The sequence below is a fragment of the Hippopotamus amphibius genome, chromosome 3 (assembly GCF_030028045.1).
Source record: "Hippopotamus amphibius kiboko isolate mHipAmp2 chromosome 3, mHipAmp2.hap2, whole genome shotgun sequence".
Taxonomy (NCBI): Eukaryota; Metazoa; Chordata; class Mammalia; order Artiodactyla; family Hippopotamidae; genus Hippopotamus; species Hippopotamus amphibius.
The window spans coordinates 79,219,982-79,239,392 of NC_080188.1; the positions used below are offsets into that span (position 1 = coordinate 79,219,982).

At 46.1% G+C, this 19,411-nt stretch overlaps 1 protein-coding gene across 4 annotated transcripts in view; it reads right to left on the minus strand.

Moving 5' to 3' along the window:
• NR3C2 (nuclear receptor subfamily 3 group C member 2) overlaps window positions 1-17,912 on the minus strand; it is a 337,688-nt gene extending 319,776 nt beyond the window's left edge. Inside the window, exons 1-2 of one of the 4 annotated variants that reach the window (XM_057728082.1) lie at window positions 17,835-17,912; window positions 7,644-9,405 (exon numbers count right to left, since the gene is read on the minus strand). In XM_057728082.1, the coding sequence (XP_057584065.1) occupies window positions 7,644-9,403 (1,760 nt within the window). In that variant the 5' untranslated portion in view covers window positions 9,404-9,405; window positions 17,835-17,912. Of the gene's footprint in view, window positions 1-7,643; window positions 9,406-14,780; window positions 14,977-16,421; window positions 16,684-17,110; window positions 17,274-17,834 lie in introns of those variants that run through there. The other 3 variants (XM_057728081.1, XM_057728079.1, XM_057728078.1) reach the window with 3 other exon arrangements.
• Window positions 17,913-19,411: the final 1,499 nt, after the last annotated feature.

The window sequence follows — 19,411 nt, forward strand, 5'->3', positions numbered from 1 at the left end:
ACTCTCCCGGTTAGAGGTGGTCTGCACCGTAGCCAAGATAAGTCATCACTTCTCCTCAACCTCTCCATTTCTCTTAGTTACTCACCACCCTCCATGACCATCAAGCTCATACCCTTGTGAGTTTTCACTGATTTTCCACGTACTTTCCTTTCTCCTTCCACTCAGATATCAATTCCTCTCCTGCCCTTCCTTAGTGATTCAGTCCTAAAGCCATCAGGCCAGACGTAGCACAGCACCGCTCTACACCTGGGGGGGGGGGGGGGGGGGGCAGTGTGTGTGGATGGCTCTGGCCACCCGTAGTGGGGCAGCCCCGTGCAGGACGTCAGAGTCCCAGCACGGGGTGGGTAGGGGCATCCATGTGCTCACCTGGTCTAGTACAGGGTCTCTAGTACAGGGGGAGTCAGCGCCCCAGTGGAGAATGAGGGCATCCAGTGTGGGGGGGAGCCTGGAGCCCAGACTCCAATCACAGAGAGAAGGGTGTCTGCAGGCATGGGGGACACACCCTGGAGAAAGGGCTGGCTCCAGGACTGGGGCAGGAAAAGTACACGACGGGCCTCAAGCAAGGAAGTGCTCAGAGAAAATGATGGGAACGCGGCAAAAGGTCACAGATACCAGCTGGAATGGGCTCCCGCTGGCAAAATCAGGAGCAAGTTGGACCCCCAAAATAAGGGCAGTAACAGGCTATAACTCACCGCAGAAAAGAAGAAACAATGATGCCGTGAAGATATAATTTAATAAGTAAACAAAGTGCCTTGAAGACCGGGATGTTTATACAACTTCAAAGTACTGCTCCCCCAAATAGCTCCTAACTGCAAAGGGAAAAGTGTAACTCGACGGTGGAGACACCCGGCAGACAGCACCTGGATCGATCGAGTGCCGCAGTGTTTGGTGAGGGCACGAAACGAATGCAACACGAGGAAACAGAAGACAAACCCAAATCGAGGGACTTTCTACTGAAGGGCTGGCCTTTCACCCTCTAAAGTTTTATAAAGTCAGGAAATCTAGAGAAGAGTGAGGAACTGTCCCAGACTGAAGGAGACTGAAGAGTCACGGCAGCTAAGAGCACAAAATACGATTCCGGGCTGGGGGCCCTTCCCTATAAAAGACATTACTGGCGCAATCGGCAAAACCAGAATCAAGATGTCAGTAACTCAGTGTTCCTTTCTGGATTTTGATGGCTACACTGTGTACATGTGTCCCTGTTGATCGTTCTTTGTAATGGCCTCCCAATTTTCTTCCTGTCTCTGATCACTTCAAAACAAAAATTTTATGTAAAAATCAACGACTGCAAAGTCTTCTTCTGTAATATGTCACATCTCCTCTTTTTTCCATCACCCCCGACATCCTTGCTCCAGAGATTCCAGTTCCCATCCGCCTGCACTGTTACAATAACTTCCTAACAAGGCTCTTTACGCTCCAATCCACCCTACAACCACTGCCTAATTAAGCTTCTTCCCAAGTGTACTTCAGCTCAGACCGCTTCCCTATGCCAACATTTCAGTAACTCCTCATTACCTGCCAAATTAAGTACAAATTTCTAAGTGTGACTTTCAAGTTCCACTGGCTTCTAGTTCCAACTAAGCTCTTCCAGGCCTTCTTCCCTCCACTTCCCCATATTACAGCCAGCCATACAACTGGACCACACTCAGGGTTTTTTGCCCATCAGGGGTTTGCCCACATAACTCCTTCCACCAGTAAGTGGCCCCCACATCCCCTGCAAATTCCCCAAGACTAAAGATAAATACCAACTCGGATCGCCATTTCCCCATCTCCCCATCTTCCAAGACTCACTCAGGTCCTTCCCTGTCGGAACACCCAAAGTCAATTTTGCCCGTTACAAACCTTGTTTCATTCTGTTTTAGGTTGCAATTTTTACATATTTGTTTCGACAACTCCTAATATATAAGGTGAGGATACATGCCAATGAAGTGGGCATCATTGATAAAATTAAGTCAGGGCCACAGTTTGGAATACAGACGCCCAGTGATTAGCTCACATTCTCTCCCTAGGGTGTTAACTTTGTAAGTATTCAAATTACTTTTTGTTTGTCCTCTTTTCCTTCCTGGGCTAGAGTGTTCTATTTCTTGCATAAAATACAAGCAATTTCTACCTCTTTTCTACATAGAAATTTTGGCCTTGGCCCTACCACTAACAATCACAAATCCAGAGGTTCCCAGAGCATCAATTAAGTAACACGTGTTTATACAGAATTACATTTTAACTTCATCATTACCTTACTATATAAAGAACAAAATAAAACTCTTAGAACTGAAAACAGAGACTATACTTGACAAATTTAAAACTAGAAATTCTAAAATTTAAGATGAAGACACTACCCATTTAACACACTTACGTTTCCTGGATTTTCACTAATAAATTTTGGAATGCAATCCACAAAATTATATAACATAATGGCTATATTTAAATGGATTCCAGAAATCAATACTTTCCTCTCAATCTGAATTTAGTACATGAAAGAAAACAATAAATTATTTAGCAGCAGAGCTGAAATTTTAAAACTAGATGGGATGCATGAAACTACAGCAACTGTTGAAAGCCTGGGGAAAAAAGTACGATTTTGGAGAAAAAAATTTAGGATATCAGGGGATATTACTCCTAAATTACTGGTGATCAATACCTGCTCTTACTCTAAACATTACAAGGATAGAAAAGGTTGGACATATCCAGAATTTCAATATTGCAAAAGGCATCAATCCATAAATGATACATTTCCAAGGTCCTAGTTTCAGCGTGTCACTGGTGTGTATGAGAACTGCCTTAGGTTGAATAATGAGTTTATTTAACTCAAACCAGAGCTTTTATCTCCACTTTATTTTTTAACTATGAAATCAACAATTCTAAATACACTAACACTTCAGATGATAAAAGGCGGACATACTGACAAATCTAGGATACCTGTGATGTGAAAAGCAAAATGTACAGAAGGACACTATATAGTGATTTGTTTATTAAAAAGGAATACGGGTTTTTATTTGCAGTAAAATTATCACCACTTTTACCAGAAACACCATAAATGAATGAGAGTGAATGAATCATCAGAAGAAGCAAGGCACCTTTTAAATCCTTTCTAAAAATACTATTTAGAACACTAACCTGAAGAAATTCTAGGCACAGCAGCAATTTCAAAATCAAAATATTATGAAACAAACAAAAAGAAAATTCTATCTTTTCTTCTCCAAATGACCTAAGTAATTCTGTAATAGATTTATTTACTATAGTAAGCACCAATAATCACTCAATTTCTCCCTGTCAAAACCCATCATTCTTTTATACTTTGTATTACATGAAGATACTTATATCTCAACGGTTTATTTACAAAACTTACTAAGAGACATGGCAAACTTTGTAACAAACTCCCTGAAATCTGAAGCTTTTGGCTTATTATGGAAGATGGCTTTCAAAAAACTCCAGGGACCATTGAAAAATAAACAACTGTAGGTTATCACTAAATTGTTTCCTCCTATCATGGAAAAAAAAAAAAGTGCGGCATATATTAAGATAAATTCCTGATTACTTGTCTTGAAACCTACCAGAATGTGCCCTTTGAAACAGTGAACTTTATATTCGAAAGTCTAAGTCAATGCTAGCACTGCATTATGATGCTATCAAAGTGACTGTGACCATCGCCATAAACACCCAATGTTATGTCAACAGAAAACCCTGTTTCCAAAAGGAGCAGTATAAATTCAAAAGAACAAGAAATTCATAGTATAAATGTCAAGTTTTATGAAAGGAAAGATTTGATTAAAAAGTAACAACAACAACAACACCTCTTCTCCAAGCAAAATGACAGGTCACCCCTACTCACCGTTCTTTTTAAATTGTAAATCATCATGACATTTTTCTATCCCGACTAGCTTGGAAACTACAGAGCCGAACTTGTAAGATAAACTTGAAACCAGACTAGCAAATATGTTAAGGGATACTTCTATTTTTATTCTTAACATACACGACTCCAAGGAAACTACACAGCCGCTCAGTCGTGTCGCTGGCAGACTTCGGAGAGCATCGAAGTCAACTCGTTTTCTTTCGAATGAAGAAACTGAGGCCAAGAGAAGTTGCTGCTCACTCAAGGTCACAGCTTTGTGTCCAAGTGGACAGGGGAACTCCCATCTGCATGACCCAACTAGATCCAGTGTCCACCGCAGAGTTTTACACCCAGCTTTTGTCATCATGTACTTTCCAGTGTGGCGCTCGGACAATCCACTGGCTGGAAATTATAACAGGCGTGGCCTCTGGTCACCACCCTCACAGAACGCCCACAGGCTGAAACAGACACACACTCCACCGCCATCACTCACCTGTATGAACTTGAAAAATTCACCTGGATGAGAATCATTTTCTTTATCTGGCTAGGGCACCCATTCCTCAGCATAACATTCAGTAAAGCCAATGCAAATAAAGTAATATTCTCTTTCTGCATTAACCTCCAAAAGGTGTGTAGGATAGAACAGACCAGCAGTTCTCAACTTTTGGGTCTCAGGATGCCTTTGCCCTCTTAAAATGTGTTGAGGACAAGAACTTATGTTTAGATGCATATCTACTGATATTTGCCCTATTAGAAATTAAAACACATATTTCTTTTTTAAATCATTTAAAATAAGTCATTACATGTTAACATAAACATGCATATGTGAAAAACATAACTATTTTTCCCAAAATGAAAAACTTTAGTGAGAAGAGTTGCACTGTTCTACATTTTTGCAAGTCTATTACCTTGCTTAATAGAAGCCAGATTCTCGTATCTACTTCAGTGGTCAATGTGTGGTGATGTGTTTTCGTTCAAGTTACGAAGAAAATCTGGCTTCACACTGATGTGTTGTTGGAAAAAGGAGGAGCATTTTAATGGTCATTTCAGATCATCGCAGATACGGTTCTTTAACACAACACTGAAAATGGACAGTCAGTGGTGTCTTAAAGCTTAGCTGCCACATGGAATCTGAAACTGTATCACTGAACTTTTCATACACTATTGCATTAAAACCACTGATCTATCTTCCATTTTGAATGGCTCTTTCATCAATGCACAATTTTTGACTTTGTGGACCTCCTTGAAAAGGTCTCAGGAACCCAAAACCATACTTTGACATCTACTAGAAAACAGTTTAGAGTTCAACCTAAAGATTAAGGATGTTGTGAAACTTAGAAGCAGTTACGCACTACCTTGATCCTTTACAATCTTTAATTCATTATTTCAACATTCCCTGGAATAGGGTATCATCATTATAAATATGAAATAGGCAGAAAGGTTGGATTTTGGTCCACAGGACACAAAATAAGAGGCCAATAATGAAGCTTGGATGAGATTAAATTAAATATTATAAGATGTAGATTGAAGTCCAGAAAAAAATCTAAATATACTCTAAGAATGATCAAAACAAATAGATTTGGATAATATTCACCAGGAAAAGCTGTAAAGAATTAGTAATCTGAAAGATACTTTGAATAACATTAAAGCTTTGATATTAAAGTTTTTGGAAAACATTAACTAGCACACTAGAATTTATGTAAACAAAATGAATCCCCTCTGACTATGTTAACAAGCTTATTAAGAATTTTGGATGATCAAGAAGAAACACTAAACAACACCCCAGGCTCCCACAAAGACACAATATAGGCTCAAGGTCACTGATTCATAGGAACATGTAAGGCAATGGGTTCCTAGACCACCAGGAGAGGAATCAAGAGTTGAGTCTGAAAATAACAATTCAAACAACAGAAACAGGATACAGAACAAACAGAAGAGAGTTAATGATTTCAGCTGGTATGGCTCTAGTATTTCTACCAGAAATATCATTACCCAATGCAATAGGCTTCAAAGCTAAAAGCGCATAAATAGAAATGTAGCAAATGTAGGGTGCCCGACCATAAAAAAAGTAGAATTTAATCATAAAAATTTATCAATAAATATTTCCTTATACTATGTTTATTTCTTTAAAAGATTTTATGGAATTTCACATAATGCAGAAAAGAGAACGCTAAAAGAAACGGAAACTAAAGGCTATGAAAACAACGGAATTCAATGCTAAGAGCAATCGATGAACTGTATACAGTGCTCTATGATGCATACTGTGTTCCAGATGCTAGTCAAAGTGCCCCTCGTAAATTAATGCAATTGTCTTGACTACCCTTGAGATGGGTACTACTGAACTCCCTTTTTACAGATGAGAAGACTAAAGTCCAGAAAGGTGAAGGGATGTGCACACGGCCACAAAGCAGTTAAGGGGCAGGGTTGGGGATTTCAACCATGCTCTTAACTACCAGGCTATAGTCCCTCCGAATAACCCAATACAAACATCACTTACAAAAATATCTACATAGCGCACAAAATGTCCTCCTCTGAAAGTAAAACAAAGCACCAGCAGTGGAATACCTGCTGAGCTTGGTTCTGATGAAAGCCATACCACCTCAGCATTTGTGTAAAGAGTTCAGAATTTAGAAGAGAGAGGCAGCATTAGGATAGGATTGACTAGTCATGCTACTGAGAACTGTAACAACATGTAAGCTTCCTTTATGGAATGTGTGCTTCCATAAAAGCAAGAGGAGCGAGGTCTGAGTCAAAGACGAGGAAAAGAATGCACAGATGAAATTTTTGCTTTTGCTTCGGTAAGAAACAGGAGAAGGAATAAGGAACACACGTCAACCTGACATCTTGTTAATGGGAGTGAACATTGTTCCCACCAAATAAGTTTTTAAGGAAAATGGCCATATCTTCCTAGACGCCCGTGTGAACTATATCTAGGAAATCTATTCTTTATATGTTCAATAAAGGGATCATTGACCACAACCATGTAATAAAAACAGTACTGAAGCAAAGTCCAATGCAAGTATTCATTGTATAACTTAGAACCACCCTTTAGAGTCATATCTAAAACTCTTCCTTGTTTTTTCTAAATATATACAATATGCTATCTGCAAGAAAGAAAGCCAAGAGATATTTTACAGTAAGTAAAGTATGTCTTCTTGCAGATCTTAAAAGTTATAAATATACCAGTTCGAAACTGCAGTGACATACTTCACTTCCAATGAGTAAGAAAGCAAGATGGGCCACTTAGTAATTTTAGATGTGCTGAGTCTTTAAAAAGCCCTCCAGAGTTAAGGAAATGATTTATTTGTACTGAAAACCACAACTTACATACAATTAACCAATCTAGAAAAAGATGAAGAGGGTGGGAAGCTTGTGGGTACCAGATTCGGGGCTTCATTTCATTTTTCACAACCAATGAAGTGATTAATAAAGAAAACTAAGGGGGAGAAAAAGACTATGACCACAAAGAAACCAACTTAAAGCAATTTTAGTAAACTAAAGAAAAAAATCTAGCACTAGCCTGCTAAAGTAAATATAGTAAAAGGCAGTAGGAAACAAACTTTTCCTAAACACCGACAACAGGCAATGCAGAGAAACACCTCCTTCAAAATCAACACACATATTTTCTAAGAGAGTCTCAACATTTTTGGTTTCTCTACCAACATTTAGGGGGAAGCACTAAATGACCGTGCTGAAAACAAAAATCAAACAGGAAACGGAAATGTGTTTAAACTTATCGACTGTAAAGATAATGCTAACCTTCGGCATTTTATAGAGACTTGATTTTCAAAACAGGAGAAACAGGCCAACTCACCTTGATACGTTTTCTGGAATGTATTCTAGGACTGGATATCCATCACTTCTTCTAGATGACAGGTCACCGTGTGATTTCCAGGACTCCACTAAAGTATTGACGGGAGGAAAGGAACTCAGGTGTTGGAAAGATTGGTCTCTAGCGGATCGTGATAAAGATATTGTACCTTGAGCACCAATCCTGTAGTGAAAGGACTGTCCACCTGAATTCACACCAACAATGGCAGATGAAGGGATGCTGGCCTCCGGGTAATAGCTCCCATCATCTGGTTCCTGTTTTATCCCCATTGGGAACCCGCTGCCTTCGCAATTACCATCGAAGCCGGGCACAGGTGGTCCTAAAATTCCTGATAGAGAGTAATAGTCTTTATCATCCATAAAGGAAAAATACGAGCTATCCATGAACGGAAAGGGGCTGACTGCTGGGTTCCCTTTAAAAGAGATGCCCGAACACGAATGCTTGGTTGATTCTTGTTTTATTGGTACTGAGAATGGGGAATCAGAATTTATTTTACTATTTCCTCCTAGACACGAGCTGCTAAACGCTCCATCTGGCTCCGGCTTTATGTACTGGACGATGTTAAGCTGGCCAGTCACACCATTGGAGACTGCATTCTCTGCCTCCTCAGTCTTAGGAAAGGGTATCTCTTGAGCACCTTTCTCGTGTGTGTCTGGACTAGGAACCACATCCCGGGCTGCGCTGGATCCAGCAGGGGTGCCCGAAGCAGTGTAGCTGAAGGCGTTGCTTCCGGGGCTACAGATAGATCCCACGGTACTAGCAGTTGGGCTGGACAGCGTGGATCTGTTATTTGTGTTGGAAGGGCTGGAAACAGAGCACCTTGAGTTGTTGATATTTGCAGGGCTGGATACGCAGGATCGCAGAGTGACGTTATTAGGACTGGAGACCGGAGATTTGACGCTGCAGTGACTCGGGGGGCTGGAAATCGGGGATTTCAGGCTACTCAACGGACTGGAGAGAGGAGAGCCCACGTTGCTGGCGTGGGCTGGGCTGTGCGACCTGGAGCCCCGATTCTCCACATTAGGGGAGCACGGCAGAGGAGTGCCCTGGGCGATGGGGCTGTGCACGGTGAAACTGCCAAAGCTGGCCGAGGTGGAGGACACACAGCTGATGCCGGCCGGGCTGCAACCCGAAGATGACATGTTCAGGGGGCTGCAAACAGACGGGCTCTTCTCGTGACACAGGATGGGGCTCTTGACCACGGCGCGCATGACCCCGCCGTTCACCGAGCTCCCGGATTCAGACATGAAGGACCTCAAGGGCCTGCTCACACTCCCCAGAGTGGAGGGACGGTGGCCGTTTTCTTTGTAAAATTTCACCAGCTGTTCGACGTGCGGATACATCTTTGCTGGACTCGCGCTTCCTTGCGGGTTCTGCGCATCGTAGGCGTAGTCGGCCTCTCTTACGGAATCCATGTACAAGCCCATGGACTCGGCCACGGTTGCCGAAAGTTCCTTCGATTCCAGCTCGGTTTTAATTTCAGACGGTAAAATCCCAGACCGAGTGCTGTCTTGCTGAAGGCAAGGGAGTAGTTCGTGTTTTCCCTTGCTGCTTCCTTGAGTACTGTTGTTTGGAATAGCACCGGAAACACAGCTTACGTTGACGACCTCCATGTAGGTAGTCTTCTCCTCCGTCCTCTCTGTAGGTCCCAGGGAAGAATGCTCCGCAGCCTGAGAAACTTGACCCCACCGTCTTTCCATGTCTAGACCTTCAGGGAGACTGTGGTAGCCTTTGGTCTCCATAACTAACAAATAGATTTATATGAAGAAATCGAATTAGAGTCCTTGATAGCAAGATTACTCTAAAAGACATCCTGAAATTGCATTGACTGAGCTATAAATACATATTCCACTTATTACAAGCAATTCTTCTAGTTATTATTACCTTTCTAGGTGCTGATTATAGTTTATAGGCAACAGTCTTGAGTATAATTTGTCCAGAGGCCAGAATATAAGAAGCAGTGAAACTATTTTGCATCTAAATAAAAGTAACATCTTTGCTGTACTACAGCCTTTAGAGCTTGCAAAGAATATGTACAAATAAATCATCTTTGCTATAATACAGCCATTAGAGTTTGCAAAGAATATTCACAAATGTTAACTTATTTAATATGCAAAGTAATCCTGGGGACTCATGAGGCAGGCAAGGAGGAAACTGAGGGCTTAGTGAAGTGGGCGACTCGCCCAAGGTCAAAGACATAGTAAGTGACAAAGTCAGGTTTAAAACTAAATCTTCTAACTCCAAAGCCTTTGGAGTCTTTCCAGCCTATAGAAGCTGCTTTCCATATACAATACATGACTTTATTAAAAACAATGAGGAAATGCAATTAATGGTACCATTTCCCAGTATAAAGTCATCAAGTGAATGATCACAGGCAAAATAACAAGAATTATTTTTAAAACAATAAGATTTTCTTAATGGATTAGTGATGAAGATAATTTAAATATCAATTCTATAAAGTGAAGAGTCATATATCCTGATTAATTAAGCTGCTCCATAACTCAGAGAGGCTGTATGACAACTTGAGAATGTCAGGACTCTAGTCTGTATTTCAATCCTGGCAAGGACTCTGACATGTGGCCTGACCTAGCGGTACCTCTGCTCAAACGACTCCCAACAGACAGCCAGTTTCAGTCTCGAAAGTTAATGCAGGAAGTTCGAGATGCGCCCTGACAATTTATGTGTTCGTTCATTCAGCAAATATTTACCAAGTGCGTGCTACATCCTGGGCCTACAACTAGTCACTGAATCTACAGTGATAAACACAACAGGCCCAGTCCCCATCCTCAGGGAGCCCACAGGATTGCTTTACATACACCATCTTATCCATTGGCTCTCGCTATAAATTTATTTTACAGAATAATCATAATATGCTATATATATGTAATTCTTATGCATTATATCATTCAGTGACATATTACAAGCCGTGCACATATATTAATTTATTTACCCTTATAAACAACCCTACAAGATTGGCAAAAGTATCATCCCAGATGATACAACTGGGGAAGCTGAGGCAGGAGCCACACAGCAGAGCTGGAATTTGATCCCAGGTCTCTATCTACACCAAGGTATCTCAACCTTGGCACTGCTTCGGGGCCTGGTAATTCTTTGTTGAGGAGATCTGTCCTATGCACTGTAAGATGTCCAGCAGTCTCCCTGACCCTTACCCACTAGCGGCCAGTAGCATTCCTCCTGCCCCACTGTGACAGCCCAAACTGCCTCTGGACATTGCCAAATGCCCCTCCCCCTCCGTGGGGTGGGGTGCAGAATCACCCCTGGCTGGACAGCCACCACTCTAAAGAAACTTGGCTCAAAGAAAATTAACTCAGGCTCAATAAAATTTCATGAGTACATTTTCATGCATAAAACTCTTAAAATCTTTAAGTATGCATTTTTCAAATCCTTTCAGGTGTGTAAACAATCTCTGACCCAAATAAAGGTCCTGATCTGAAAGATGCAGTTTCTGCAGTTCTGAACACAAATATTACTCTAGGCCTCTCGGTCCTTTTCCCCCCTTTGCCACTCACAATCTCCATCCACCCTACCTTTCCCTCATTAAAAAGAGTAGGAAGCCTTTTTGCTCCAGAAATTATATTAATTAACATGGAAAATAATATAATGACTCCATGAAATAAACTGGAATCAGATGTTACAGGGCTCTCTGACAAAATTTAATTCTCAAATTGTCTGAGTATCATAATTACCTCTTACTTTTCTGTATTCTGCACTAGACTGTAAATTTCCGGAAGGCAGAAACTTTATCACTTTTACCACTACATCCCAAGACCACAGCATAGTGCAAAGAAAAAAATGTTAAACTATTATAACATAATCAATACTCAATAATTTGTGAACATTAAAACCTCCCAATTATGTAGTGTGTTCTTACTTAAAGAACGTCATTCTGTAAATTCCTAATCACAAAACTGTGAAAATAAGTCAAATGGTGAAGTCTGAGGAGGTAATCTGATAATTCTAGCCAAAAAAATTAGTGTGGATGAAAGCCAAGTAAAAGTTTAAAAGAAGATATATATAGTGAAATGGGATCAAAACAGCTAACACTGACCTTTCCTACCTTACTGAAAAACCATTTCGTAGTAGCCATGGGTTGAAAAATACCAATAAATATTATGAGCTGCTTCTACTTCTACCTGACAATATTCTGTCTTCCTCACACCAAACTTGAACAGATGTATATCTAAGGTATAGATGTTTTAGGTCAAAATTCATTAAACATCACAAAGAAACATGTCTATTCCTGTTCACAACTGAACACCTTCTGTGTATCACTCCCCCACCCCCACCCCTGTCCCTAAACCCACATTCCCTGTCTTGGTGAACTGCACCACCCTTTACCCAAATGCCCAGAAGTCACCCTTGCCTTGGCACCCTTACCAAAGGTCTCTGCAGGTTCACCGCTCCCCACTCCCACACCTATAGTCTCCCAGACCACAGGACCATCTGCCCTGAGTCTGAAGGGTCATCCTCATCCAGATCTCTCTCCAAAATTCCACCCTCAAAGTTGTCTTTCATAAAGGATGATCGCTCACTGCCTTTTTTGAAGTTTCACAGTGGAAATTCGCATGCTAAAACTCCTGGGAAGTTTCACAGTACAGAAACCTGTTTCCTTTTTTAATCCAGAGTTCCCTAAATAATTTGGCCACTGCACCTTTTTTTCACAGAACACCTACTAACATGCTAAGGGACACTCTTCATCACTCTGCCTCAAAGCAGGAGCCGTATCTCAAATACGTAAGGCTTTATGAAGATCTGAAGAGAATCTCTACCAGAATCTCTCTTACCTGATGGGTAAGAACCATCTTAAAGCATTCTACAAGGAAGCATCTTATCAGCTAACATTATGCAGCTGATCACAACCTTCCAAGTCCTGTTTGGCTAGCCTTGAACTCTCTTGACAATAACATAAACCAGCCTGCATTTCACCACATTATTGACAGGGCTATCATTAGAGAATTTGCAAAAGGCTTTGCTGAAATCTACATCAGCTTTGTTTAAGGTATTCTCATCTGCCAACCTAATGCACCTCTCAACAAAGAAAATAAAGGCTGGGAACAAACACGAAAGAGTGGAGGACATCTAGCATCTGCACCGCTTCCACTGCAAATATTTTTAAAGATCAGGTTTTTTAAAAATATGATTATTAAAAATATTTTATACTGAATTCTCCCTATTATCTTAATTAGTCTTCTCTGTAAGACAAATGGATCAGTTAGGAAGTTATTTCCTATGTTGTCCAGGAAATCCAGGTTATCTTTTTGGAACTGGCATAAGGACCATGGCTTGAGCAGAAGTTCAGTCCATCTCAACTCACTAGTGAAAACTGAAAATATTAGTTGATGAATATGAGCCTCATAGAACTTAAAAATATCCAGAGGGTAAAGGGAAAATTTTTGTTACTAAGCTATACAATGAAACAGATACTGGGATACAAATCCAGCTTATATAGAATCAGATTTGTCTCCCTTACAATGGAAATGATAACAGACTCCCTTGGGAAAAAGACAAAACCCATGAAGACCCCTTAATTTTCAAGCAAATAGCTCCCCCCCCCCAAAAAAAAACAACTTTCACATAAGGAAAGTAAGGAAAGGCACTGATAGTTCTACCTTAAGTCATATATATGCTCTTAAACACTATTTTGCAAAGGAAAAACCTGACTTTAAAATTTTATATTTTACAGACTGTGTTAAACTGCTCTTTTCCACAAGGAAAGTAGCTTCCCCCCCCCCCCCCCCCCCAGGAATACTAACAAGGAATCTTGCGAATTTATATTTTATCTCTAAAGGCTTTCACTTTTACTACGCCCAAAACAAGGTTCCATTTCAAATGCACCATTTTCTACAGTTAGTTGACTATAATATGACATCTTAAAGACAGAACCCTAAAAATTTCATAATTTGCACCAGTTGCATAGTTGTAAAAGTTCACAGTGTGTAACTATTTTGCTGTCATCCCCACTACATAGCTATTACTATGTCCCTCTTTTTTACAGATGAGCTAAATGATAGAAATCAGCCCAAGGTCACCTAAGAGAGCGGGAGAACCAGTTAGAACTGAAAACACCTGATTTCTATTCACTCACCTAATTCACTGAGCCACCTGATGTTTCCAAAAGCCCCAAACTAAACTATTTCTCCCTTAAAGGAAAAAGCTCCCCTTCAGATTATTTTTAAAAAACTTCTCTTCTCAAGCATTTCCATGATAGCGTGCCATGAAGTCAAATATAAAATTTAAACGTCCCAGAACTTCACAGATGGAGAACGCTGTTATTATTACTATGTAAATATCATCAATAACAGCACCTAGAGAAACGGCAATTCAAATGTTAAAAACCAGTTTAGTGCATTTGAAATTCAGTGGTTTCAAACACTTGTCTGCTCTCAAATAAGTCTTCCTAACTTCTGTGTTATAATAGTTAAAACCGCTGGTACCACAAACCAGAATGATTTAAACCTGGCCTTTCAAAATTCATTAGGAAAAGCTATCCACCTAAATTCAGTCGCAGGGTACGGATGCCACCAGAAGCAGCTTCATCCCTTCTCCCCTGCTTTTAGAATTAATTCCAACTGATGCCACAGAAAGCATAATCTCTTTCAGGAGTTTCGTGAAGGCTAAGAAACGGGAAATGCACGAATTTCCAGAGCCCCTCTCACACAGGATCTATCAGGATCTGTATCTCCTTCAACTGCCCTTTTCCCTTTTCCCTCCTCACCTCCGGCTGAGATTTGGGTGCTTCCGCAACTGATAGAGGAAAGAAATATCATTCAAACGTCCTTTAAAAACTGTACAAGGAAAACGATCCGAAATTCATCTTTGGGGAAAGGGAAGGATGGTAGACCTCCCACTGCCAAAGGCGGCTGAAAGCTGCTCGTTAGAGGGCATTTATCCAAAGTGGCCAAACTTTCCCAAAATAGTCCTCTGGCGGCCAAAGGGGGGAAAAAAGTGGAAAACCAAAACAAAACAACAAGCACACAGCACCCTACTGACTGTGCCTCCGGATTACGCAGCCACTTTTTCCCTGCAAAGTGCACGCTCCCGCGCCGCGGCCGCACGCCGAGCCCGGCAAGCGGCGGCCAGCCGCGCACCCCTACACACCTGCCTCGGCCGGGGTCCGTCTCTCGGCGTCTACCTGTTGCAGCGCTCGCCAACGCCACGACACCCCTGCTGCGGAGCCCCCCTAAATCCAACCACATCCAGGCCAGCGAGTGCCGCTCTCCCTGCAGCGGGAGAGCCCGAGGCAGCAACGCTCTTGCACCCAGGTGACTGCACGGGTTTCCTCCGAGCAGCCTGAAGTTGGCTTGCGTCTCCCCCGTCCAATGACACCCCGGGCGCGGAGGGGCGGAGAGCAGGGGGCAGGGGCAGGGCCAGGGCGGGCGGAGTAGGAGGGAGAGAGCGCGAGAAGGCGGGCGAAAGCCCGGAGGGGGAGTGGGCCAGCGCGAGGGCCGGCCCTTTTAAAAGCGGGTCACATGTCCAGATAAAAAGTTCAGGTTGCTATCCCGCCCCCCTGGGCCCTTCCCATTGGCCCAGAGGGAAGCAAGCCTCCACGCTGCACGGGTCAGGCTGGCGTCTCATTGGACAAGCCCGGCTGTCAGTCACTAGGAGGGCGACATGACTGATACAAAGTTGCTGCGACACAGCCTGGACTCGGCAGCTCCCTTAAAGCCGCAGAAGCGGCGGCGGCCGCCTGGGGTGCAGGGCAGCGGTTACGCCACTAGGTACCCTCTACACGGTGCCCCCCGCCCTCATCGCTCGACTGCCCCAAACTTGCTCACGCCCACCTGGCTCTCCTCCCGGCTAACCCCAGGATGTCTGGAGAGACGTGAGAAGTCTGGTGACGCGGAAGAAGTCGGTTTTCCCGAAAGCCAGTCAAGGTGCCGTCCCCTGACGCTCTCCACCTGCAGCGCCAGGTGAGCGGCAGCCCTGGCCCAGGCGCCGCCCACAGCGTCCGCGCGCAGCGGAGGTCTCTCAGTGGGCTTCTCCCGACCCCCGAGGCCCCGCTCCCCGCCCCTTTCGTCTGTCTTTCGAGTTACCTCTCGGCAGAGCAGCCGCAGCGTGCGCTGCCAGCGAGCGAGAGGATCACGTTCCCACTCGATTTGAATTTCCGTGTTTTAACCGTGCCGGAAAAGCGGGTGATTTCAGTGCAGCCAAAGCCGTTTAAACACAGCTTCTCTCCCACCCCCTTCACCCCCCCAAAAATGCGAGGGTCAGGAGCTGCTGCACTCCTTCCTTATAATTTGGTTGCTGTATTTCTTTCGTATTGGATTTTTCCACTAGTTCAAATTGAAGGAAAGCTTACCATCAAGGATACTCACTTTATAATGGGGGAGGGGGGCGGTGCACATAATTGGGAGAAACAAACGCGAGTGGGGAAGGAAACTGTTTTCTAAGGATCAAGCGTCTGCAGGAAGAAATTTCGGTTTCCCTCCAAACCGCCTCCACCTCGACTCTCCTCCCGCCCACCCAAACGCTGTACTTACTAAGCAAAAGGATGGGCTTCTTAACTTTGATTTCTAAGGACTTTGAGGCTCCGCATATGAGGCTCCGTTTTAGATTCCCGGCTGGCCCAGAGTCAGCACCAGTGACGTACACACCTAAATCTGGTCCCCCGGCCCTTGGAGACCCGCAGGCCGCCGGCGGCAGCTGTGCAGCCTCCCGCCTCACCCTTGCCCCGCACCAGCCAAACTCGGAAGGGCAGAGGGAGTTCGCCCTGTGCCCAAAGGCCCCTCCTCTCCTTACAGTTAATTAAGCTTCAGGACTCCAGACCCCGAACACAGGAAGACTCGAACTCTCAGCCGCTCCAGGTAGGGAGCTCCCTGGCGGCGGGAGAGACGGCGGCGGCGCAGGAGATCTGGTCCACACCCCCGACTCAGGTGCTCAGCAGTCCCCCGCGCGCAGCAGCCCCCGGCGCCCCCGCAGCCGGGAGTCCCCACAAGTGTCCCAACTTTCCCGCGGGGCCCCGAGGTCATGCGCGCTCTCCGGGCCAAGCGACCAGCCGGGCATCGATCGCACCCGGGGCCGAGCACGGGCGGCTGGCAGGAGCGAGGGCAGTCCTGGACCTAGCGCTCGGGCACGCGAGGAGACGGCGGCTCCGCCTGCGCTGCCGAATTATTCATTATTAAAGGAACGGACGTGTCTCTTTTACTAAGTTTTTACCTCCTTTACGGAGGGCCGGTCTGGCCCTGGATCTCAGCTTCCTGCAAAATCTAGGTTAGAATTTTGCAGCGACAGCCGCCGCGATTGCTCGCCCGCCGCCCAGCACCCCTGCCCGGAGGCGGCGGCCCGGCGGGCACCTCGTCTCCTGCCAGCAGCCCACCTCGGTTCTCCAACCCGCGCCCTCTGAGCGGACCATGCTTTCCCCGGGGCCGCCCTGCTCCCCCGGCCCCCTCCCGCCGCTGTCAGCGCAAAGTGACTGTCGCGGCACTCACCTTTTCTAGGACATGGTGGGGAGGCTGGGGCGCGGAGCGGGGGGTGCGTGGGGGCAACCGGACTCCCGCCGCCGCCGCCGCTGCCGCCACCAGCAAGTCCAATATTAGCAGATCGGCGGTCAGGATGGAGAGGAAGAGAATCCCGGGAGTCGCCCTACTGACGGTGGGTAGAGCAATAGAGCAGTAGTGTTGTTACCCGGCAGGAGGAGGCGAGGCGGCGGCGCCAAAGCGCGCAGACGGGGACGAGGGCGCCCGCCCGCCCCCAGCAGCAGCGGCGGCCCGGCCTCCGGCGGGCCCCTCTCCCGGGGCGGCCGGGTCTCCCGGGCGGTGCCGGCGGCGGCCCCAGGAGTCGGGAAGTCCGGCGGGATGAGCCCGAGCCTCCGCCCCGCAGCGGGCTTTCTGCGCCCCCTCCCCAGGCCTGGGGTGGCCGGTGACAGCTCTGGCGGCGGAGCGTGTGTGGGTGCGTGTGTGTGTGTGTGTGTGTGTTGAGGGGGCGGCCGTAGGGGGAGCCCGCGGCGCCACGGCCCCCTCCCCGGGTCACACCCTCACCAGCGGGAGGAGGCAGCAAAGCGTCCAGCCACCGGCTGGTGGGAAACGGGACCGTGGGTGCCCGTGGCCGCCCTCCCACCCAGGCCAGTGGCGGTGAGGAGGCCGAGGGCAAAAGGAACCCCGACGCACGTCACCCCACAGCCCTCCCCACGGCTCCCCAAAGTCCGGCCCTGACCTCGCGCCCCGGCCTCAGGTGCAGTTCCCAGCGGCGGGGGGAGATGCGGGCTGGGAAGCACGCGCGGGGGGCGGGAGGGAAAAGTTTCTTCTCCTGCTCCCTGGCTGCCCACCCGGCGAGGCTGCTCCTCTCCCCTCCACCCCCCCGCCTCAGGCTCGCCGCGCCTCTGCCCCACCCCCACCGTGGGGGGGCGCCGAGGAAGGACGCGGTGTCTGCGCGCGGGGGAGAGTGGCGAGGAGCGGCGGCCGCCGCCGGTCCCCTCGCTCTGACAGCAACTCGGCCGCCACCGCCGCCGCCCGCTGGGCCCAGCGAGCGGAGGAAGGGGCTGCGCGCCAGGACCCTCCCCCCTCCGCTCGCCGCGCGCCCCCGCGCCGCCCCGCGCGCCCCCGCGCCCCCCAGCGCCGCCCGGGCAGACACCTACGCAGACGCGAAAGTGAAAGGGGGGCGACCGAGCCGGGAGGGCGGCCGGCGGCGCACGGGAGCGCGGCGGGGGGCGGAGGATGGAGCTGTGACCCGCGATCCCGGGGTTCTCCGGCTCCGGCTGCCCTGCGGAGGCGCCTGCGCCTCCCGGCTCCGGAGTCTCCTGGAGTCTCCCGGAGTCCTACTCTTTCCCCCCGCCCCCGCTACACGGATCACCCCCATCAAGGCAGATGTGTGCGTGTGTGTGCGTGTTCACGAGCACTCACGTGTGGGACAGATAAGCTTCAGCCCCAGACTCTTCTACCTCACCGTTACACTTATCCTCTGTGGAAGATTTGGGGTGGGGGGAGCGCATTGTGAATATCACTGCCACTTACAGGCTCCCCTGCTTCTTGTCCTTTATGACTCGGTTAAACCCCACGGACTGGCCACACACGCCCCTTTCCCTGCTTAACACTTCTTTTCCTACAGGCTTTATTGGCCCCCCTCCCGCTGCCCTTTGCTGGGTTCTTTCCCGTTTTCTTCCTAAATAGCTGTGAAAGTTGTTAATCCCTTCCCACCGCGTTAAACACGGAGCTGCCCCGTTAAAACAATCACTGCCTCCCTTCAACCACAATCCCACGGTCCGAGTCTGGAGCTGCCCGATGCGCCGTCACCCACACAGTGTTGGCACTACCTGTTCTTGCATGGCTCAAGGTGGCATTTGGCCTGTAGCAAAACAACCTTTTGCCTGTTTCCTTATATGTAGGGAAGGTGAAGTTCTTAACGTTATTAACTTTTAGGTGAAATCAAGAAAATAATAAATGATACATTTTCAAAATTAACATAATGAATATTCAAAGAACTTTAAAAAGAACCACCATGTAGAAGTGTATTGACTGCAAGAACTGAATTTTGAACTGCATCAAAAATAGGATGGATTGACATTGATGGATTGATGTAATGGACAGAAGGATGGATAGTTACGTGATTAAAGCATGCATATGGTACAATATTAGCGGTAGAATCTAGGTGGTGGTTTTTCGTGTTTGAAATTTTTTGTGTCGAAATGTTAGAGAAAAGGAACCCTTGTTTAAGGTAAGCTTTATAATGTAAATTAAGTTTACAAAATTGATAAATTAGGCATTTAGTTATTCCTTTCCCCTTTCCAAAATGAT